The sequence below is a fragment of the Gorilla gorilla genome, chromosome 10 (assembly GCF_029281585.2).
Source record: "Gorilla gorilla gorilla isolate KB3781 chromosome 10, NHGRI_mGorGor1-v2.1_pri, whole genome shotgun sequence".
In the NCBI taxonomy this organism is placed as follows: domain Eukaryota; kingdom Metazoa; phylum Chordata; class Mammalia; order Primates; family Hominidae; genus Gorilla; species Gorilla gorilla.
In genome coordinates this window covers 24,897,749-24,921,713 of record NC_073234.2, presented here as the reverse complement: position 1 = coordinate 24,921,713, position 23,965 = coordinate 24,897,749, and the positions used below count along the sequence as shown (strand labels likewise).

General features: G+C 36.0%; 1 protein-coding gene across 1 annotated transcript in view; it reads left to right on the top strand.

The window, feature by feature from the left end:
* LOC101143538 (pregnancy zone protein-like) overlaps window positions 1-23,965 on the top strand; it is a 49,628-nt gene continuing 25,663 nt past the window's right edge. The window contains 15 exon segments of the mRNA XM_055357460.1: window positions 1-129; window positions 3,708-3,770; window positions 5,159-5,338; window positions 6,385-6,538; window positions 6,685-6,737; window positions 7,278-7,298; window positions 7,752-7,920; window positions 9,316-9,400; window positions 10,486-10,609; window positions 12,861-12,922; window positions 12,924-12,973; window positions 15,224-15,333; window positions 17,110-17,268; window positions 18,213-18,440; window positions 19,674-19,737. Coding sequence (XP_055213435.1) covers window positions 1-129; window positions 3,708-3,770; window positions 5,159-5,338; window positions 6,385-6,538; window positions 6,685-6,737; window positions 7,278-7,298; window positions 7,752-7,920; window positions 9,316-9,400; window positions 10,486-10,609; window positions 12,861-12,922; window positions 12,924-12,973; window positions 15,224-15,333; window positions 17,110-17,268; window positions 18,213-18,440; window positions 19,674-19,737 — 1,651 coding nt within the window.

Here is a 23,965-nt window from a genome sequence, read left to right as displayed (position 1 = left end):
ATGACATTTATCTTTGACTTTGACATTTGGCTAAAATCTTTTAGTTACAGTCAGCTTTGCCCTCAGTTTATGTCAGTGTCATTTCTGGGATCCTTGAAATTGTGCATGATCAATAATCTTACGATTGTTGTAAGCAATGTTATAAAACCACTGTCATCATGCTGTAATATAATCAAGGCATAACTTATGAGTTGATTTTAATATACATTTTCTCTTTCAGTTATAATATGTATTTTAGATGTATCTTGGAGTGAAAAACGCCTTGCTTGTCTCTTACAAAAAGATAAATCAAAATATTAATATTTGCACAAATTCTCTTTTGCACAAACTCTCTTAATCAAGGCATCATAAGCCCATTGTAGGTATCATATACCCATCTGTCTTAAAACAATTTCTGGTATAAGAAAAACATGATGTTAGAAATTGATTCTTTTGGCCTGTTCTGAAATTTTCTGTACTCATACATATTGTAGAGGTGACAGAAATGATTACAATTCACATTTAAAATTCCCCTCTTCTCTTTTCCAACTCTTGTCAATGTTGTATTCCCCCTGAGAGTTCCATAAGAATAAAGCAGAAAGCATGGAAAGAAATACCAAAGTAGGGTTGTCTTACTTCATCTAGGTAACAAATATTCAGCACAACTCTTCATCTTAGAATTGCAAAGTGGGAGAGTCATCCTGGGAATATATATTAGTGAGTTTATTGAAATTAAAAATAATGCAACATTTTTTCCTGTTAGAAATAAGTCCAGTCTGACTGGTTATTTTGACAATAAGGACTGGCTTTGCAAATCAGGTTACTGGTGGAGACTTTCTTTAAATGAAATGAGCTAAATGTGCAGGTTATGGTTCTGATCAGATAAAAGCCTTTTATGAGGCTTTATATTGACAAAGTATATTAAAATAAATGATATTTCAAAATTTCCAAACTTTCTGAGTATATTTGGTAAAAGTTGTGTTTTTAAGTAAGAAAGTAATGATTGGTGGCCGTTTATAAGTCCTTTTAAGCCTTTATTGAATACTTTCTAGGAACCGAGAATAAGAATGATCGTAATGGCTGATTTCCAAATCCTGTTGCAATTGACCTGGTTTAGCACTTTGCTTTCAATAAAATTACAGAGGATTTATCAGCTGATAGATAATTAAAAGTAATTTTTAATGGTTATAATGTGACCTTTGGCTTCTAACATGGAAGCCTAAATAATTAGATAACATTGTTATAATAGAACGTCCCCTATTGCTATTTCTCTCTTTATGTGAACAGGTTTTCTTAGTGCTTACATCTATACAATAGAAAACAGAATAGCAATATTCTAGAATTGAAATAGAGCAGGGTAGAACAAATAGAGAACAGATGAAACTTGTTTTAATCCAGCAATAAGCAATATTCATCCAAGAATACACAATCTTAGGGAGCCAGCTGGAATACACGATTTATTTCACTAAAAAATTATTTTTGAACAAAAATGTTCTCATTTTTAATATCTATTAAGATTATAGCAGATATATAATTTTATAAATAGTATATTGATAATAATTTTAATGATAATGCAACCTAGAAAACATCTATTACTAATTAGAACTTTACAGGCTCAGGAATATTTTTATAATAATCTTTGATGATCTTTAGTTGCAGAAACATATAATAGGGCGATCAATAAAATATATTGAAGTATGCAACTCCAGGATAAAATTACCTGAGGAAGTAGAATGAAAATATAAGACCAAAAAGAAACAAGAGTGATATAAAATTTCCTGCTGGTGAAAAAAGTGTTCATGTGTGTTTTACAGGAACGGTGGTGGCCAAAAAAATCACTGCAGTGTCTACATTTCATCGGATACATTTAAAAAGTGGTATTACATTTTATTTTTTAAACATCAGTATTATACTACACTTATCATCTTGATAATGGTGAAACATTTTAGATGTCAAGTATATGTAAGATATTACATGTTTAATAAAATTCTTTTAAGGGATACAAGGAAAATGTTTGAAGATCCCAAGAGTATAGAAGCCTTAGCTGACAGTGCTGAGAAAGTATTGTGTTTACCCTATAATGTCAAATATTTCAAATGTATCAACTAAAATTTTTAATTAAAAATTAAAATGATAAAATTCTGATAATTCTTGAGATTTATTCTTCTATTCCAGAAGTTCAAACTGTGATGACAATTTTTGCTTCATACGTACAAAAAAGGATTTTATGTTTAGTCATTCAGCATTTGGTCAAATACAGGTTTGGTACGTATCTAAAAAGTATGATCATGCCTGGAAAAAGTAATATAGAGACCTCTTAAAAGTCATTTACTGCTTATTATAGGTTAATTTATCCCATATTAAACTGATAGAGAATAAGCACGTTTATGGTAATCTAGGGGTGAGGGTGGGATGTGGGAAGAGCTGGGAAGATGAGTGGAAGTAAGAGAGCGTACAAATGGAGCCAAAATAAAGCAGAAGAGTTTTACAATCACCCAAGCAAGCATTTGTCGACTACAAGGGCTAACACAATGTATTACTACAGTTTATTCCATTTGACTTGGCATTTTTTTTAGCCATAGTTTATCATCATTGGAATTTTAATCGCTTACATATCTACAGTTTTGCAGTCCACCAACGGTTGTCACATACATCATCTTTACTTCTCCATCACTCTTTCAGGTCATATAGAAAAGTGTATGTCAAGATCTGCCTAGCCCCAATTTATAAAGGAACACAGTAAAATATTCCCCGTTCTCAGAAGTGCCTATTTCTCTTCACATCTTATTTTATAGTTGAAATCAGTTCTTTATTCAAAATATCCAAACTTCAATTTTATAAGGCCCTAGTTTTATTAATTTAACAATGGGACCTTTCTTATTTTCAGTGTTCCATAAAAATAAATTCTAACATCTGAATCCCCTTTGGAAAGCAAATAGGATGAGGCATCACTGTTGATAAAATATTTTCTATCACTCAGGATAAAATTAAATAAGAATGTTCATCAGAGAGAGATCATTTTCTTAGAGAATAAAATAAATTAATTGAATTTATATTCTAGATGTTGAATGAATTAAGAAACAGTAATTATATATTACATATGTTGTTATACCCAATGAACTGCCCTTTTTAAAATAATAAATATAAGAATACTTATACAAATCAAAAGTGAATCTTTCAAGCAATGGAGAGGTTGCTCCCAAACTTGTCTTATTTAAAATTCTATGACAGATTTCACTTCCTTGTTTCACTGAAGAGCCAGTTAGGATGAATCTTGGGTGAAGAATGTATGTTGTGCTCCCTAGACTACCAAAACATATTTGGGATATGGATTTACACTAATACCTCTTTTTAAAACTGCAAGAATATTGGTTTATTTCATCAAACCATGTAATTTATTTTGTATTTTCATGAAAATAGTTTTAAAACTGATTAATGACCTGAGCTAGTGGTAGCCTCAAACTACTATTTTTCAGGAATTTAGAAAATTTGGGAAAGTGGATAAATTAATACATATGGTCATGAAAATGATCTGGAATTGATTTTTTTATGCTGGAAGTAGTTAATATGTTACAAAAATAAATGGTTGGCAGTTTACTTTCACTGCCCATCAGATGAAATAAAAACCAGTGAGTTGGAGCAAGAACAGGGTTAAAAGAATCGAGGGCTCAGGCTCCCATTCTGCCCTCTTCCTTTCTGCACCGTGATGGGAAATCAACTGGCCTCAGCCAGTCTTGATCCTGCTTTTCCTGCTCCTTCCCAGTGATGCTTCAGCTGCTGCAGAACCATAAGCATTATTTCCAGAAAATTAAATTGTCCTCCTTTTTTCCCGTTCTATTATCTCTTTGATCTGTATTTTCTAATTCCCTACACAATTTTCTGCTGTCAAAAGGGCCAGGAAGTATCAGCAAGTCATTACTACTCATGTGGAAAGAGACATCCTCCAATTTCAGGAAAGTCACAGACATAAGGCAGCAACATCTATGAAACATTTACCAAAAAAGAATATAGAATTCCTACCCAAAAAGGGATACTTTTTTTATTGATTCATAAAATGGATTGCACGTCGTGACAATTGTGAAATGACTCAGTATCTGTGTTTTCCTCAAATAAGGGATTGCCAAGATGAATGTATGCTCTACAGACAAGCCAGGATTTGTGTGTCAGTTCACTCAATCCTTTGGCACACCTTTAGGAGCTGGCATTAGGTCTTGGGAATCTACAGATTAGCAAAATTCAGACGCCACCCTCAACACCTCACAGTATGGAAAAGTAGAGAGATGGTGCACAGAGAATGAACTATAGAAGAAAAACAGAAGCAGGCATTGCAGGATTCTGTCAGAATACTTCCAAAGAATGCCCACTCTTCATGAGGCCTGATGTAAGAGAGAGGGCCTCACCAAATTCTGCACAGAGAAAGTCACTTTTGAGATATGTGTTATGAAGCAAACAGAAGTTTTCTGGGTAGACAGGGACACCCAGGAAGAGAGAGAAGAGTGTGTACACGTACAGCATCCCCAGATGTAGTGTTTCTGGGTGATTGTGAGAGGCAATTGGTGAGAGGAGAGTGGTATTTTCTTCCGGGTGTATATGGCAATATGTCTGGTGATCAGCCTGGCTCAGCTTGCCTCGTCTCCATCACCAAAGAGCTAAAGAAAGAAAAGAAAAGAAAAGAGCTAAAGAAAGAAAAGGCCCTGCTCCCAAGGTCATACTGAAAAGCAATTCAGCTTCTCCCCATGTACTAAATGTTATATTTTTCCTAGTTTCCTGGAACAAAGAGATCTGTAGTATCATCCATGCAAAACCCAAGACCGCATACAGAGAGGTTCTTAATGCTTTCAATGATGATTTGTTGATTGATTTGCATATTGAAATTTTGAAATTTTTATCCAAAATATATAATAACTCATGGATTGCTTACCCATGGCTATTGACAGCTTTGCTAATATTATGTGGGTGAGTACTTCACAACAGAAGAGAAGCATATCTGGGGTTTAATTTCTGGTTTTCTCAGTTCCTCAGATCTTTTGGGTTGGCCTTTGGAGGATACACTCCTGCTAAAATCTGTCTCTGTTCCATGATTGGTGACAAAAGCAAAGATTATTTAGAAAATGGCCATAATAATGATGTCTTTTTGACCCTTCCATAGTTAATCTGGACTTCTCCCCTCCACAGGTAGTACCTAGTGCTGGTCCCATCACACCTCTGCACTGGAGTTCCTGAAAAGACCTGTGTCATCCTTAATCACCTGAATGAGACGGTGGCACTGAAAGTAACTCTGATGTACAAAATGCAGAAGAGGTCCCTCCTCACAGACCTGGTGACGAAGAGGAACTATTTCTACTGCACTTCCTTCATGGTCAGTACTGATCCTTGAAATAAGGGAGCTGGATAGAGAAAGAGCACATTAGCTGATACCTTTGGTTCTAATCCTTTGAAAATAAAAAATGCATAATGAAAGAAAAATGAGAAGTACAGAGTGAATCTCAATTTAGATTTTAAGAATGGAAGTTCTACTGAATATGCTCACAGCTTACATGATATTTACAAACAGAGTGCCATGCATAAAATTTAACAGTAGTTATAGAAAGGATTTAATCTGATCTTAAACTTCTGAGGTAAATAATATTCATACCATTACAGATAGAAACACTGAGATTTATAAAGTCAAATAACTTATCTAAGATCTCACCAATGGTTGATAGTGGATGTATTGTCCTTTTAATCTTTTACTACTTAAGGTATTAATTGTTTAATCATATGTAGTTACCACAAATAATAACATAAAATTTTTTTTGAGACAAGGTCTCTTTCTGGCACCCAGGCTGGAGTGCAGTGGTGCCATCACGGCTCACTGCAGCCTTGACCTCCCAGGCTCAGGTGATCCTCCCAGCTCAGCCTCCTGAGTAGCTGGGACTATAGATAGGCACCACCATGCCTGGATGATTTTTTGATTTTCTGTAGAGGTGGGGGTCTCACTATGGTTCCCAGGCTGGTCTTGAACTCCTGGGCTCAAGCAATCTGCCCACCTTGGCCTCCTGAAGTGCTGGGACTATAGGCATGAGCCACCGTGCCTGGCCAGATAATATATAATGTTGTTGACCTTTGAAAAATAAAATTTAATAATTATTTTAATATCACCATTTTGCTGTGAAAATGCAAGCATCCCATTTCAGTCATAACTGGCTTGAAGAATTAGCTCATTTTATTGCAATATTTTCTCCTTCAATCATGTTACTGCCATGTTACAACATCATAATAATCTACTTTTAAGACAAGGAGCATTATCCTTGACTTTGTCCCTTACTAATTCTCAGGGACTAACCAGGAAGACAGAAACTCCTAATGGCTGAGAAATTCAGAAGTAAGTCTGGGCAGATTCTTCAGCTCATTTCTGTTTTACAGATTCCAGAATTACCATCTTCCTGGGTGGTCATTGCTGTGGAGGTAGAGGGGGCAACTCTGCATTTCACAAAGAGCAAATCAATATATACAACTACGGCAGAGAACCTAGTCTTTGTCCAGACAGACAAACCCATATACAAACCAGGACAAACAGGTATGAGGAATCAAATGAGCAAGGGGAACTTTGGGAGAGGGGAGGAGCTTCTTTATTACTTTATTCTGCAATCCTGGGAATTCAGGCATGCTATTACTACCCCAGGCTCCGCGGGGTGATTTCACAGGAAAATACCTCTGTTTCAGTGAAATTCCGTGTTGTCTCTATGGATGTCAATTTCCACCCTTTGGATGAAATGGTGAGTCTCGTAATGATGGGTGATGGCTGAGGGAAAATGTAAGGCCTATTCTTTTGGGAAACTTGAGACCAGTTAAAGAGGTATTTTAAGCCCACCACATGAAGATCTCATAAGGGTATCTCTGCTAGAAGAATAAGGGATGTCAGAATCAAGGCACTCCATAAACTGCATTCTTAAAATGAATTCAGCATGCAGTTGAAGCTGTCCTCTTAAAGATTCCAGTTACTTTCATTGAATAAATGTGTGAATTTGATTTCCCTCTTAAACAAATATCATCTGTGAAATAATAATAAACTTATTATTCGGACCTTTTTATCTAAATAGGTTTCCTCAATTGTATGTTATTTAACAATAGGAAAGTCATGACTTCGTGAAAGATGTATGTCCCAAACTAATCATACGAAGTGCTGTGAACCAAATGGGGTATTTCCTCATTTGGAATATAACTTTCTCTGGCCCATATACTCTGTCAGTGCTGGTGTCATGGTTTTCTCCTTCTATATTCTACCATGTGCTCATACTATCTTTTTTTCTTTTCAGTTTCCGGTGGTTTATATTGAGGTAAGTGGTATGTTGTACATTACAACTGGAATGAGGACTCTCTACAAGTTACATTAAATTGCCTCTCTCCCTTCCCTCACCATTTCACCAGAGCTAAACAAATACTGTTTTTCTGTCCACCTTAAATTCTAAGTGGATAACATGTAAATGCAGGAACATTTCTTGAGATGATGCAATTTAGTGACTCATCCAATATTTCTGACCAAAATAAATATACATAATACCAAAAAGAGGCATCAGTATGAAATGTTATCTGTAATATCTCATAGCTAGTAAACTTACTGCCCTTATCTCAGGCTGGAATTCCTATAAAACTTTGCTAATACCTTTGGGCCAATTTACCAACCATCTGTGATACAGCTGCCTATGTCGTTCTTACCCACAAAGCTGCCCTTCTACTCAAAGGTATATATTTCAATTGTTTCTATGAACTCATAATATTTTTACCTATAGGACCCCAGGAAGAACCAAATTTTCCAAAGGCAAAGTCTCAAATTGCAAGGGGGACTCAACCAACTCTCTTTCCCGCTATCAGTGGAGCCCATTCTGGGTTCCCACAAGATCATGCTGCAGAGAGAGTCAGGGAAGAAAATACAGCACTCATTTGAGATGAATGAATATGGTAAGAATGCTCTATGTGTAAGCCATTTATAATATCAGAGTATTTAAGATTAGATAATTTTTACATATAGGTAAGAATCAAAGGTCTAGCATACAATAGTTGAAAATTAGCAAGCTTTTAAATTTACCCATATATTTGCTAAGTGCTTTTTATGTACCACCTCATTTAATTCTCACAATGCCCCTCTGGGACAGATACTATTATTATTCTCATTTTGCAAATGAGCATATCAGTACTGGAAAAGTTAGTAACTTAAAAAAATCACAGAGTCATTAAGGGGTAGGAAAGATTTGAATTGATACTCAAACATAAATTGTTAACCAATACATTGTGTCAGCTACATACACTATGTATGTTTTTTATATTTTATAACTGAAAGTATTTCTGGGGATTATTTTATGGTTGTCTATAACCTACACCTTTACTACTCTAATCAACTATGATTCCTAAACCATATAATTTAGTAATCAACTAAACTATAGTTCAACTAAGTATGGTAGTCAACTAAACTTTAACACAATTGATCTAGTTAGTACTCAACCATAGTTGATTACTAAGTCAGACATTGAAGCCATCTTATTAGTTATCAGTTACGTGGATTTTGTAATGTAAATTAAATATTTTATGCCATGGCTGAGAAGTCCTATCACAAAACATGGTTCCCAAAACTCGTCAGAACTGCCATCAAAATCACAGAATAGTATTATATTGTAGGAATAACACCTTACAAAACTGTGAGAGAAGCTAGAAAAGTAAGAGGCCATCAGGAGGAGTTGACAGGTGAGAGAAAATTACTAGCCAGTTCTGAAGCATGATTAGGGATGTATAAATGTGAGCTTGCAAAGGTCTGGGAAGCGAGGGACCCTCAGCTGCCCAAGTGCACCAACCATGCAGAGGAGCTGACAGAAGAATCTATGGAAGATTATTACCTCTGCACTCTGCATAGCTACCACTTTAGTAGGCTTATAGCCAGCTGTCAGATGATGGGCCTCAGACCTCTGTTAGTCAGCAGGGCTGGCATTTGGGAAGAAGAGCTGGGCCTAGGGAGGGAAAGAATAAGAATACATTGAAACCTATTGGTCCCTCTTTACCACATCTAACTGTGGTGATCTTCAGAGACTAATCATGCTGCCTTCCCTCTATCTGGGAAATCTGGCACAAATTCAGAGAAAGAGAGTCTAGGGAATGTATTATCAACTTAACCAAGTGAACATAGTACAAACTGCTCGTGGTAATGAATGGCTTCTCCTTCTCAGGATTGTCCCTGGGCTCCCTGTTGTAGCTGAAGTCATTTCATGTGACCACATGTTAAAGGTTCTGTCATAGCATCTACTGCTAATACTTGTAAGATCTCTGGCCCACTCTCACCTTTTTTTTTCTTTTTTATCAAAACAGTTTTGCCTAAATTTGAGGTCCAAGTAACAATGCCCAAGGTTATTGGTTTTCTAGATGAAGAATTTGTGATAACAACCTGTGCCTTGTGAGTTGCATTTTTTTCGTCTCATTTCTATTTCCTTACTCTATCTGAGGGGAGGTATTGTAAATAACAGTTACTGAAGTTGGAAGTGTTTTAATTAGGAGAGGAATACCTCTCTTTGTAGCTTGCCTAAGCTCACAGTAGGGAGCAGGTACAGTAGCAGATGACACACATCTGCTAATCATAAAATCATTTACTGGACATTTAAAATGGGCCAGACAATGTTCTAATTGGCTTGTGTGTACTAATATTTTTATTCTGTAAGTAATCCTATAAAAAGGAGAAGCTTGGGGAACTGACCCTACACCTTATCTGCCCCATCATTTGGGCTAAAGCAATAGGTTTCAAACATCAGTGTTCAACAGAATCTATGGGGTGGGGAGTGTGCTTACTTCAAATGCAGATTCTCTGGCCCCATGTCCAAAGATTCCAATCACACATCTGAGGAAAGTCTCAGAACTTTCTCAGAACATGCATGTCAACATGTATCCCAGATCGTTTCAATGCTGGTGGTCCACAAAACACGTTTTGAGAGACAACAAATTAGTTATGGCTTTGTGTCATTTCCTTCTATCATATTAGGCAGAATCAAACTGAGTCATGATACAACATTTTTGTTTTATAGCTACTACTTTTCCATCTAACTTCACATTTATTTTCTTAAAGTACCTATAAATCAAGGAGAACTCAGAAATACACTCTCTACATAGTCTTAATATGTTGCCCTAAGACAATGTAGGAGGTGTTGTCAAAGCTGGAATCATGACCTAGATAATCTGACAGCAGAGAAAGAGGGAAATAGGACCATCTTATAGTAAAACCACAACTAAGAGGGAAGAAAGATCTGAGAAAAACTAAATTGGTAATTTTCCATTTGGAGCTGTTTCAGAAAGATTCTTCCAGTACTTTTTCTTAGAGTTATGGACAATTAAGACACGGTCTTTCAGAAGAAGTGTTTATAAAATGGAAATAATATGGAAGGTAATACAACAGCTTAAGGTGGATATATGAAAGGATCAAATCAGTTGAAGAAACATCAGTATTATTTCTATTAAGTAGCTTTTCGCATGGCCACCTTATTGTTATAGGTACAGATATGGAGAGCCTGTCCCTGGTCTGGTGACACTTAGTGTATGCAGAAGATATTCACTATGCCGTTCCGACTGCCACAACACATGTTCACGAAGTATCTGTGAAGAATTCAGTCAACAGGTATGTGGAAACCACTCTCCTCAGGACGCTAATACCAAGGTTTTCTCTTCTCATGGATTACAATAGTGAATACAATACAACAGAGAATAGTGTTTGAAATACCCATCAAGCAAAATGGTGGAGTGGGGGAAAATTGTAAGATGGTCTGGCGGTGTTGGGGGCTCACTTGAGGGTTGGGCTCGTGGGTGTCTAGTGGTATTTATCTGGTTAGTTTGGTAATGTCCTTCCAACGGCAATCCAAATGCCAGATATAAGGGCATAAAAGGATGTGGAAGGATCCAGAGTTGTCTTTTATCAAACAGAAAACAGAAAAATGTGTGTGGCAGGTGTTAAGAATTTGGCTAGTGGGAGAATCAAATGGAATGTCGTGGAAAGTAAACTGCGCTGGAGGAATGTTAAACCAGTATAAGGCTGAAGAAAGGAAGACTTCCAAGGACAATGGATTAGAGGCCCAAAACACGTCAAGGAAGAAGTGGAATAAGAATAATTAAGGGGAACAGCTGAAAGTAGAATGTGATGTATTAAAAAATAAAAGGCAAAAATTACTGATTCCAGAGGCAGAGTATGTAAAAAGTCCAGGGTGTGGCACTATGAGCAGACACTGTAAGGGTGATGCAGGGCAGGTAAGCTCCCAAATGGGTGTTTAGCCCAAGAGGGTTCTTTTCTTCACCCAGGAAAGAATTCAAGGGCAAGCCAGAGGTGTTAGAGACAGCAACGTTTATTGAAGCAGCAGCGTACAGCAGCAGCAGAGGTACTGTTCCTTGCAGAGCAGGGCTACCCCATAAGCAGTGTGCCCACAGTAGCAGCTCAAAGGGAGTACTGCAGTCATATTTACACCCATTTTAGTTACATGGAAATTAAGAGGCAGATTATGCAGAAATTTCCAGGAAAAAGTGGTAACTTCTGGGTTGTCAGGCCATTGCCATGGAAAGAGGCATTAACTTCAGGTGTTGCCACGGCAATGGTAAACTGACATGGCACACTGGTAGGCACGTCTAATGGAAAGCAGCCACCCTGCATCCCTGTTTTAGTGAGTTCTCAATTTGGTCCGGTGTCTGAGACCTGCTTCCAAAGTTGAGTCCCACCTCTTACCTCAAGGGTATGGAAAAGAAAGTTATCAAAGCTGCAGAGAGCAAATGAATGAGAGGCCAGAGTAACGAATATAATAATGAACACCAAGGCAGACACTGACAAGCAAGATACTATAAGAGGAATCTAGCTGCCCAAATCTGTAATGTATCAGGGAGACTAGTATTAACTTCTGTTTTCAAGTGAGTCATGACATACATCTATATAAAAATAAATTAATATGATTAAATTTATTATGCAATAAAGATTTTCATATAAATAAATTTAAAATGAAAACAAATCTTTATTAAAACATGTACCCCAACATTTAGTTTGAAAACTTGGTTATGGTGAGGATTCATCTATTTAATAAATGTATATATTCCTATTAATATCGTAGATATTGAGAATATACAGTTAAGAACATAACAATCCTGGCTGGGTGCAGTGGCTTACACCTGTAATCCCAGCACTTTGAGAGGCTGAGGTGAGAAAATCGCTTGAGCCCAGGAGTTTGAGACCAACCTGTGCAATATAGTGAGACCCCTGCCCCTATAAAAAATAAAATATCAGCCAGGTGTGGTGGCACATACCTGTCGTCCCAACCACTCGGGAGGCTGAGGTAGGAGGATCACTTGAGCCCAGGAGGTTGAGGCTGCAGTGAGCCATGATCATGGCCACTGCACTCTAGCCTGGGTGACAGAGTGAGACTCTGACTCAAAAAAAGAAAAAAAACAAAACATAGCAATCCTTAGTCAATATTTATAGGAATGAAAGCCTTCTCAGAATATGTTATGTGTGAGTTAAGTTTTGAGGAGCCTAACTGTTGGCTAAGGTAAGAATGGGAAAGAGAGAATTACCATTTGAGGAACAACATATGCATAGAGATAGAATTACAAAATACCATGGCATGTTTGGAAACTCTAGAAAGTTGAATATGGCAGAAATGGAATCAGTTTTCAGAAGAGAGGGGAGAAGCCAAAGGTTGATAATGAATAAATCAATGATGAATGAAGAAACTTTATGTCATTCTTGGGCTTGGGAAAAGATAAGCACCAAAAGGATGGTCAGAACATTTGTTAACATTTATTTTTATGGCCAGTAAAAAAATTCTCATAAATTGACAGCTGACTTTTTAAGTAGCAAATTGGAAGACCTGAGAATTCTCTTTCTTTCTCTTCAGGCAGACACTGAAGGATGTTTCACACAACTTGTAAACACTAAAATATTTCAGCTGAGACAAAGAGTATGACATGACGATACATGTCAAAGCGAAGGTCAAAGAGGAGGGAACCGGTTTGTATTATTTTTAAATATTTATTAATGTGATACATATTTATCAAACTTCCATTCCATGTAAAACACTTTATAGTTTCTGGAGATTATGAAAATAACACGGTCCCTGCCCTCAAGGAATTAGGCACCTAAAAATAGAAATTAAGTGTGTGTGTGCACATAGCCATAATAAAATTTCTGCAAGAAATACAAAAAAGGGCCAAGTGAGTATGAAGAGAGGTAATTAATTCTAGTATACCTTCTAGAGCCCAAAGAAAACCTTATTGCTAAAATAGCATTTCAACTGATTTATGTAGGGTAGGTAATACTTTGAAAGATTAATGATGGAAAGGGAAAAGGTGATAAGCATCAAAAACTATGTTTGATCTCAGAAGAATCTGAAAATAGAGGCTGGTGCTAAGGTGTGGAGAAAAGTAAATCATACACTAAAGAGTTTAAATTTATTCTGAAAAGCTTGGATATCTTTCAATATATTTGAGAAGAATCGTCTAAATAAATTGATATTCTTAAAAGGTAAGTCTAGCAGACCTGAAGAGGATAGGCTAGATGAAAAAATGTGCTACCATGTGGTACGTCAGACGATTAGTCAAAGGTGACCCCAAAGATTCCAAATTTGGGGCCTGGGAAATGGAAATACCATTAACCAAGATAATGAGTCAATGAAAAAGAACTGTTATGATGAGATGTGTTAAAAAAAAATTTTTTTTTTGAGATGGAGTTTCGCTCGTTGCCCAGGCTAGAGTGTAATAACTCGATGTCGGCTCACCGCAACCTCCACCTCCCAGGTTCAAGTGATTCTCCTGCCTCAGTCTCCTGAGTAGCTGGGATTACAGGCATGCGCCACCACGCCCGGCTAATTTTGTACTTTTAGTAGAGACAGGGTTTCTCCATGTTGGTCAGGCTGGTCTCAAACTCCCGACCTCAAGTGATCCGCCCGCCTTGGCCTCCCAAAGTGCTGGGATTACAGGTGTGAGCCACCGCGCCAGGCCAATGTTAAAGGTAATTAACTACAGTTTGGAATATCAAAACGGAAGTGGATGTATTTAGCTGATAATTTTAAAACAGAGCCAGAGTTAAATTAGGACCAGAAATGTAAATCTAAATCCATTCTCGTTGTGTCTATGTCCTCTTAAGAGTGAGTGCGGCCGGGCGCGGTGGCTCACGCCTGTAATCCCAGCACTTTGGGAGGCCAAGGCGGACGGATCACGAGGTCAGGAGATCGAGACCATCCTGGCAAAACACGGTGAAACCCCGTCTCTACTAAAAATACAAAAAAATTAGCCGGGCGTGTTGGCGGGCGCTTGTAGTCCCAGCTACTCGGGAGGCTGAGGCAGGAGAATGGCGTGAACCCGGGAGGCGGAGCTTGCAGTGAGCGGAGATCGCGCCATTGCACTCCAGCCTGGGCGACAGAGTGAGACTCCGTCCCCCCCCCCCCAAAAAAAAGAGTGAGTGCAAATGCTCTGAAAGTGAGCTCAATTTAGCACTGCTAAATTTAGGATAGAGACAGGACAAAGAGGCGTCCAAGGACAGAAACAACTGCATTTAGGAGATAGACAGTAACAAATAAATCAGCATAATTAAATAAGAAGTCAGAGAGCTGGGGCAAAAACAACGAGGATAATTTTTTAGAAGCCCCTGGAAGGAAGAGTTTCAGCGGTACTTAGTGTGGAGTACTACCGAGAGTTCATGTACAGTGAAGTCTGAGATGAGAATTCGATATGGAGGGCAAGTAGGGAATCTTTTAAGACTTTGATAGCACTGTGTTTTTGATAAGAACAAGATACAGAGTACACATCATTGAATGGAAAAGCACCAGGTGTTCACTATCCTTTGGATAGCTCACGCAGGGAAACGACAGGTCTTTCTGGAAATAAAGTTTGTATTAGAAATTCAAGCATATTTTGGGCCAGTGTGATTGTGAAGAATCCAACCATGTACAGAAAGTTGTGGAGGGAGAGCAGGGATGTGAGAGGGAAAAACAAAGATGGAGCAAGATCATAGAGGAGATGAGAAAATAAAGAACATAGGTGGAAAACCAGAGGAATGAGGGACGATGGATACCAATAATGTTTCATGTGAAGGTGAAGCTAATGTCAAGTTGCTGGTCAAATAGCTTGTAAATGTGGGAAGCTGGCAAGAATAAAGAAAAGAGAATGTGGATGGTATTTTGTTATGATGAAGTGAGGCTGAGGAGGAAGTAGGAGGTGAGTTTTTAATACATAGAATGGTTCAACTTCATTTATTTTTCAGGATTGGAATTAACTGGTCATGGATCATATGAAATCACAGATACCTTAAGGATACTGAGATTTACTAAAGTAGATTCACATTACAGAAGTGGACTCCCCTGGTATGGACAGGTAAAAAAAAATGTTTTTAACATAATCACAATTTGGGGCATGAGGTTTTTAAGAAAATGAAGTTTTAAATCACAAAATCAAAATTTATTTAAAAAAATAATATTTCAAATAGGAAAAAAGTACAGCAGATTATAATTTAAAAAGCAAATATAATCACAAAATCCAGAAAAACAAAGCATGTTTTATTAACTTCCTAACACACCTCTGTAATACATTTGTGTAGTTCAGCTGCATACTCTTTGATTGTCTCTTTATAAACAATGATTTTGTAACATAATTTTTATAGGAAGAATTCAAACACATTCTTTCATCTAGATGATTGAATTTTTTATTGCTGGTAGTTTTTAAAGTTGTTTTCCATTTCAAAGTTTCATATAGATATCAATATTGATACATTTTAGAGCCAATAATTTAGTAAACTATCCATTTTCTTTCATATAAGAGATGCAAGATTTCTAGGTATTTTAAATTATATTTTGTAGTAAATAATCTTTGAATTAACAGTTCATGAGCAAATGCTTCAAGCTATATTTTGAATTTTATATCTGATATTTTATACTTGAATTTTATATTTTCTTCATTTATCCTAGTATTTCATATTAAATTATCAAGAAATTAATAACTATATAGATATAGTTTCATATGGCCATTTCAGGTAGAGAGAAGATCATGAGAAAAACTGATGACTTGAAAGGTGAGTATGACATGGTCAGAAATGTAAGATAAAAGGGAGAATGTCTAAGGCTCTGGGTATGAAACAGTTTTTCAAGAGCAAAGAACTAAAAAGCAGCCAGTGTGATGACAGCTAAGGTTAAAGACATGACCGAATTGACTGAATAATTGCAGGCAAGCAAGAACAGTTATTAAGGTCTTTTAAGATATGGTAAGAATTTTGGATTGAGAAGTGACTAATGGTTTTAAGAAAGACAGTAACATGATCAGGTTAGCTCAGGCTGTATAGAATGGTTTAGACAAGAATGAAGCAGCAAGGAAATGCAGAAGATTAAATAGCTACTGGAAACCAGATGGGAAAAAATGTGATTTTAACTAGAATGGTAGCAGCAGATTTGGAGAGAAGCAGATAGAATCAATATATATTTGATGGGAGATGGGGAGAGGAGATAGCACTTGACAATGAGTTTGAGATAAGCAGTGAAAGAGAGAAAATAACTCATTTAAAAAAACCCAATTCCTCAGTATTCCTGCATCAGTTATCTGATAGATGGAAGACCCATATACTGAGAGAACAGTGGAGGTGGAGAAAGTTTGGGAAGGTAGTGTGATGATCCCGCTTTTGGATGTTCTCAATTTGAGTCCCCATGAGATATCCAAATAGAACTATTCAAGATTTTGAGATCTATTGCATAACAGGATAATTATAGTCAGTAATAATATATTGTACATTTCAAAATAATAAATTACAAATGTCTCATCTGAAAAAGTCGTAAGTGACGTGATATATATGTTAGTATATTTAATCATTCCACGTTGTATACATATATCAAAACATCACATTGTACCCAGGAAATGTATATAATTATGATTTGTGAATTTAGAATAATAATGGAAAATAAACTGCCATTTAGCTTTCAAAATAATTTTTAAAAAGAAGTATTAAAAAGAAAAATCATAGTTTAGAGCTCAGAAAACAAGTCTCGTTTTCGGATTCTAAGATCTTCAGTAAATGACAGGGAGTGACCTGGCGGTAAATGTGACGGAGTGGAAGATGTTATTGCCCTATGACACTTTAACCAGCTATGACTTTTATATCTCTAGGTTCTTCTAGTCAATGAAAACCATCAGCCAATCACCAACAAAACTGTAGATGTTCATGTGAATACTAGATACTATTTCAGTGCAACTACTGATGAGCATGGTTTGGTGAACACTTCCATGGACACCACCAACTACATATCACCTTTTCTCACAATTTCAGTAAGTGGAAAGGGGCATCTGGGACCAAAAATATAGAAACTACGGTTGGCCAGAGATAATTTAAAGATATTTGAGAGGCATGTGAACTCTAGGAATTAAAAAAAAGTGATAAAGAGTAAAATGTAGGCCGGGCGCGGTGGCTCATGCCTGTAATCCAAGCACTTTGGGAGGCCGAGGCAGGTGGATCATGAGGTCAGGAGATCGAGACCATCCTGGCTAATGCGGTGAAACCCGTCTCTACTAAAAATACAAAAAAATTAGCCGGGCGTGGTGGTGGGCGCCTGTAGTCCCAGCTACTCCAGAGGCTGAGGTAGGAGAATGGTGTGAACCCGGGAGGTGGAGCTTGCAGTGAGCCGAGATCGCGCCACTGCACTCCAGCCTGGGAGACAGAGCAAGACTCCATCTCAAAAAATAAAATAAAATAAAATAAAAGAGTACAATGTAAATTAAGCAATATGGAGACCTAAATTATAAAAAGAGAAAAGTCTGCCAGAAATCTTTTACTTGTAGGTAAACTCTGTTGACAATATGATTTAGGTTCAAGAGACATTGAATAGATCATCTTGATATTCCTTTGAAAAATTGAATATTTTTATGATTCTAATACAAGTAAGATCTTGCTTGGTTTCTTTGGCATACTACTATTTTGTTTTGTGTTGAATATTCAAATGTTCTTATGCAATTTGCAGCCATAGCGTGTTAAGAGAAAGTAATTGACCTTGTTTGTGAATGAATAACACCTACTAAATCAATACAGCATGAGCTTAAATGATCTCGAGGGGAAGCAGTTTACAGATTATGCTATATTTAAGAAAGCAGCCTTCTTATATGGCTTTATTATATTGCTTTATGTATATATATAAACATATATAATATGCATATTTTTATATATTTTTGCAATCATATATATAATATATAAAACAGCTTATTTATTCTTCCATTAGGTCAAATACAAAGAGAGTAACAATTGTTCTGATAACTGGTGGCTTGATGAATTTCATACGCAAACATCTCATACTGCAAAGCATTTTTTTTCCCCAAGCAAGAATTATATTCACCTCAAACCTATTATTGGTACTTTGACCTGTGGACAAACCCAGGAGATTCAAGCACACTACATCCTGAATAAACAGATTCTCAGGGATGAAAAAGAATTAACCTTCTACTATTTGGTAAGAATAAGAGCCACTGTAGCTCTTTCTGATTGTGTAGACTCCAAAATTGCTGGGTTCCTGTCTAAGTAATGCCATTTACAAGATAACAATAATATATTTTTTGTTGTTTTTGTGCTCAAAGAGAAGTTACTTCCTAACAAATATTAATGCTTTAATTTCTCATTTATGCTCTATTCACCACTGAAACTTTTAGAATTTTTCCTTGCAGAGTTCCAATGGCAACTTATTGAGCAGGAGAGGAAAGAGCCTAGGATAAAATGTTTTTAGTCAAAGAGAAAATGTTTTCTTAGAACTCAGTAGATAAATAAGCAAAAGCTAAGAACCATGAACTCATTCAAAAGGAAATAAAACTTATAAACAATCTTCTGGAAAAATATTCAATTCTAATTATTTTATAAAGCTCATGACTGGTGTGATTGCAAGGAAAAGGTATATTAACAGGCAGACTATAAATTGGAGTGATACTTTTGAGGCCAATATTCCCACGAATGCCCCCAAATTGAAAATGTCCAAGGCTCATAGTTACTCAAATAAGTCATTTTAAGAAGAAAAAGTTAAATATAGGGAATTCTGTATAAGAGCATTAACTATAAATAACATTTTCTTAATTCCATAAAAAAATAGAAAAATTAACAATAAATTTGAATTTCCTAGATTTATTGCTTCCTAGATACACGACCTTGGATACCTTACCTAATTTTATCTGGAAAGAGAAATGTCAATCATCTCACTTTAGTCCTGGAGATAATATTAATACCTACTTCATGGAATTATAGTGTAAATTAAACAATTAAATTAACAGTAAATTACTTAGTTCAGTTCCTGGCATATAGAGAATGCTCAATACATTTAGTTTTTTAAAAATAGAGGCAATAATAGAGAATACTTATTTATACTTTATATCTGCCTTCACTATATATTGCTTTGCATAAGGTAGATGTTTGAAATGTTTGTTGAAAAAATACATAAATTCTGTTTACATATTTACATATATTTATTAGAAGTGATAAATATTAAATAAAATAATAAAACATTATACAATTATATATTTTTTATTTAAAGTATGTAAAGACACATATATGAAGATATTGAAAAGGAAGTTTAGTGATCAAAATAACTTCTAGGTTGGGGTAATAAGATTATGGTTCACCCATATATCATGAATGTTTTAAAGTTAGGTTAAAATGTATTCTTTTAAACAATAATGAATATATTTCCTTCTGCCTTCAGATCAAAGCAAGAGGAAAAATCTCCCAATCAGGAATCCACGTGTTATCCATTGAACAAGGAAACAGTAAATGTTTTCAAGATTTCCTTTTTCTTTCCTCTTTCATCTTGTCAAATTCTGAACAATTTAGCAATTTGGAGCTATTCTCACATTAGAAGAAACAGTCACCAACCTCTTCATCCAAAGATGAAGAAGCTGATGTAATAGGATGACATACTGGGTTCGCTTTAGCCCAGTTAAAATTTTTTCTTCTTTTATAGCATTCCTACATTTTAAATTTTATTCCTAAACTAATATATATTCATTTTATGTCTTTAATGTCTTCAAAAGGCAGAAAATAACGGAAAAAATATGGAAAATAACCACAGAAAAATTGTACTTTGTGTGCTTGTGTATGCATTGCCTATTACTACTGTAACAGATTATCACAAATTTATGGGCTTAAAACAACACTTCTAGTTCTTCGTTTTAGTGCCTTAAAACACCACTTGTATCTTCTAGTTCTGGAGGTCAGAAGTCTCACTAGGCTAAACTCAAGGTGTCAGGACTGCATTCCTGCTGGAGCTTGAGGGGAGACTCTTTCCTTGCCTTTTCCAGCTTCTAGAGACCTCTTGCATTCCTTGCTTGTTGTTCCTTTCTCTATCTTCAAATTCAGCCACATACCATCTTCAAATCTCTCTCACCTTCCTGTCTTCCTCCTAGAAAGACCCTTGTGATTACATTAGGCCCACTTGGATAATCCAGAATAAACTTCACACCTCAAGATCCTTAATTTAATCATTTCTGCAAAGGCCCTTTTGCCATATAAAGTAACATATGCAGAAGTTTTGGAAATTGAGTATCTTCAGGGGCCATTATTCTATTTACCACAATCTTCCCATTGGCCCCAGAGATTCACATTCATCCCTCATGCAAAGTGCATTCACTCTATCCATCATAACATTAACATAAGATTAAAAGCTCACAGTCTCATTAGCTCAAAAGTTCCAAATCTCATCATCTCAGTCATCTAAATTAGGTGTTAATGAGGTCCTGGACATAATCCATCCTAGGGCAAAAAGAGTCTTTAGTCCCAAGAAGTGCTGATATCTGGCTAGGAAAACAGCATAGTTTTAACACCTGGGAATAATCCTCTTTAATTCATTTCTCTATTGTCTGGGCTCAAGGATCCACTCATGAAATCATTTTCCCTTTTTCATGAAGGATGTGTTTGCAGCTGAATTGTTTTATCAGATCTCGTTTCCTGCTTGCATGATTTGAGAGGTCTGACATTCTTCTTTTATTCTATACTCTCTCTGTCCCTTTTAGTTGAAGCTGACAATGTTTCTTTTAGTATAAACTTTTCAAGAACCATGTAGGTCTCCTGTGTGTCACAGAGATTCATTCCGTTAAACAAAAAGCCTTTTCATTGACATTTGATGGATAATTCTATCTCCAATTTTGGCTTTTGTTGAGATGGGTAAGGGTATCTAAGAGTCATGCACTTAATCTTTTCGAAGAGCCCTTTTCTGTGGCTGATTTACTCTGACATTTTAATTTTTCTGCAAATCAAGTCTTTAGCAAAAAGTTGTCCAGTCACATCATAGCTTTTTTTCTAGAGCACAATTTCCTGACAGCGAATGTCTTAATTTTACCGATTTTTGCAATTTAGATAAGCTGAGAAATTTCCGAATTATCAAGTCCTAGTTCATTTTTGATGACTAATACCTCATTCAATTTATTTTTCTCCTCTCCAGTTTTGTTATAAGCAGGAAGAAGGAACCACTTTTCTATAAAAGCTTTAACACTTTTCTGTAAAAGCTCCTCCCTAAATATCTGAATTCATTAATATTTGGTATTTCTTTTTCTTAAATATTTTGTTGAATTTACCAGTGATCTGGACATAGAATTTTCTTTGTGAGAAGATTTTAAATACAAATTTACTTTCTTTAATGAAGTGCAATGTAAGTTTGCTACTACTTTAGTTAATTTTTTGGTTGTGTATGTCATTTAAAATCTTGTCTATTTTTATAAACTGTCTAATTTATTGACATAAAATAGTCCATAATATTGTTTTAAAATATCTGTAATTTCTATAGTGATAGAAGCTCTTTCATTCAAGATACTTATAATTTACGTCTTCTTTTGATCAGTTTGGCTAGAAGTTTCTCAATTGTACTGATCATTTCAAACAACTAGCTTTTGGTTTAATTGATTTTTCTCTGTTTTTTTTTTATTTTTATGTCATTGGTATCCACTGATCTTTATCAATTAAAGGTTGATTTTAATTTAGTCTTCTTTTTATACTTTCTTCATGAGGATGTTGGGGTCATTGATTGAGACCTTTCTTCTTTACTAATACAAGTGTTTATTGTTACACATTTTCCTGTTAATAATGCTGTAGTTGCATCGCTTAATATTTACATGTGAAACTTTCATTTTGAATCAGTTCAAAATATTTTCTACTTTCTTTTTTGATTTCTTCTTCGAACCATGAGTTATTCAGAAGTGTGTTATTTAGTTTCTAAATGGGAGATATTTTAGAGATCTTTCTGTTACTGATTTCTAATTTAATGACATTATGATTGTATGACTTTAATTCTTTTAAATTTATGGAGACATTTTATAGCTCAGAAAATATGGTCTATCTTGATAAATGTTAGAATGTGTATTCTGCTGCTTTTAAGTGGAGCGTTCTCTGAACGTCATTGAGGTCAACTGGGTTAATAGAATTTCTCCATCTTAGATCACACTTTTCTTCTTTATTTCTTTGAATCATAAATATCTTTATTTATTTATTTATTTATTTTGAGACGGAGTCTTGCTCTGTCACCCAGGCTGGAGTGCAGTGGCGCGATCTCGGCTCACTGCAAGCTCCGCCTCCCGGGTCCACGCCATTCTCCTCCCTCTGCCTCCCAAGTCCCTGGGACCACAGGCACCTGCCACCACGCCCAGCTAATTTTTTTGTATTGTTAGTAGAGATGGGGTTTCACCGTGTTAGCCAGGATGGTCTCGATCTCCTGACCTCGTGATCTGCCCGCCTCGGCCTCCCGAAGTGCTGGGATTACAGGCATGAGCCACCGTGCCCGGCGCATAAATATCTGTTAATTTCTGTTATCCTAGGAAGAATGTTTAACATTTCATAAAAAGATAAGTAAAAATATATATTTTTTACAAAAGATAAGTACAGCTGGCCTATTTACTTGTTACCTCTTGTCCCCAAGTTGAATCTCATAAGGAAAAAATAGACTTCTTTTTGTTTGTTTGTTTCAAATTTTGAAACAAAATTGAATATTTATGAGCTATCATTGACTGAAGGAACTTTTATTAACAGAGCTCAAATAAATTTTCAAATAAAAATTGATTTTTAATTAGTCATCTAACTCAACTATTTACAACTTTTCCTTTAAATAATCATGTAAAGTTTGATTAAAATACTCTTTTTTTTTTCGAGATGGAGTCTCACTCTGTCACCCAGGCTGGAGTGCAGTGGTGCGATCTCAGCTCACTGCAAGCTCTGCCTCCCGGGTTCATACCATTCTCCTGTCTCAGCCTCCCGAGTAGCTGGGACTACAGGCGCCCGCCAACACGCCGGATTAATTTTTTTGTATTTTTAGTACAGACAGCGTTTCACCGTGTTAGCCAAGATGGTCTCGATCTCCTGACCTCGTGATCCACCCGCCTCGGCCTCCCAAAGTGCTGGGATTACAGGCGTCAGCCACCGTGCCCGGCCTAAGATACCTTTTTAATTAATCACGAATTTAAGTTTGATTTCAAAATATTAATGTTTGTTTGTAATTTTTTGAGTTCCAGATTAGCCTCTTAATAAATTTCCTGTAACTCTACTTCTAGATGAAAACCTTTTTTTCATAGACTTTCTCCCAGTCTTTTTGAGCCAGAAAGAGGCTTCTAAGGTCATGATAAGGATGCAGTATCCACACTATAAAACGCCGCTCACCATAGGTTCTTCTTCGGTCTGTAACATCTCTTAGGTCTATATAATCTCTTACTGATTGTTTTCTTTCTGCTTGAAATAAAGCACAAAATTTGAATACGTTCATTCAAATATGAAACGTTGACTCTAAATTTCCATTTAATCCCTGATTTTATGTTATTGGACATTGTATTGATTTTTTTAGAGCAGGTAAGGTTGTCTCTAATAACATATGAAAAAGTCACTGCCTCACAAAGCAGTATCTTCAAAGTTTGTTTCTGCAGTAGAGTTTAAATCCTGTATGGATTGGGTCCTAAGGTGGTGGGATGGGAAGAAGAAGTGTCTCTCTCTTTAAGAAAAAATATACTTCATTTTATTTAA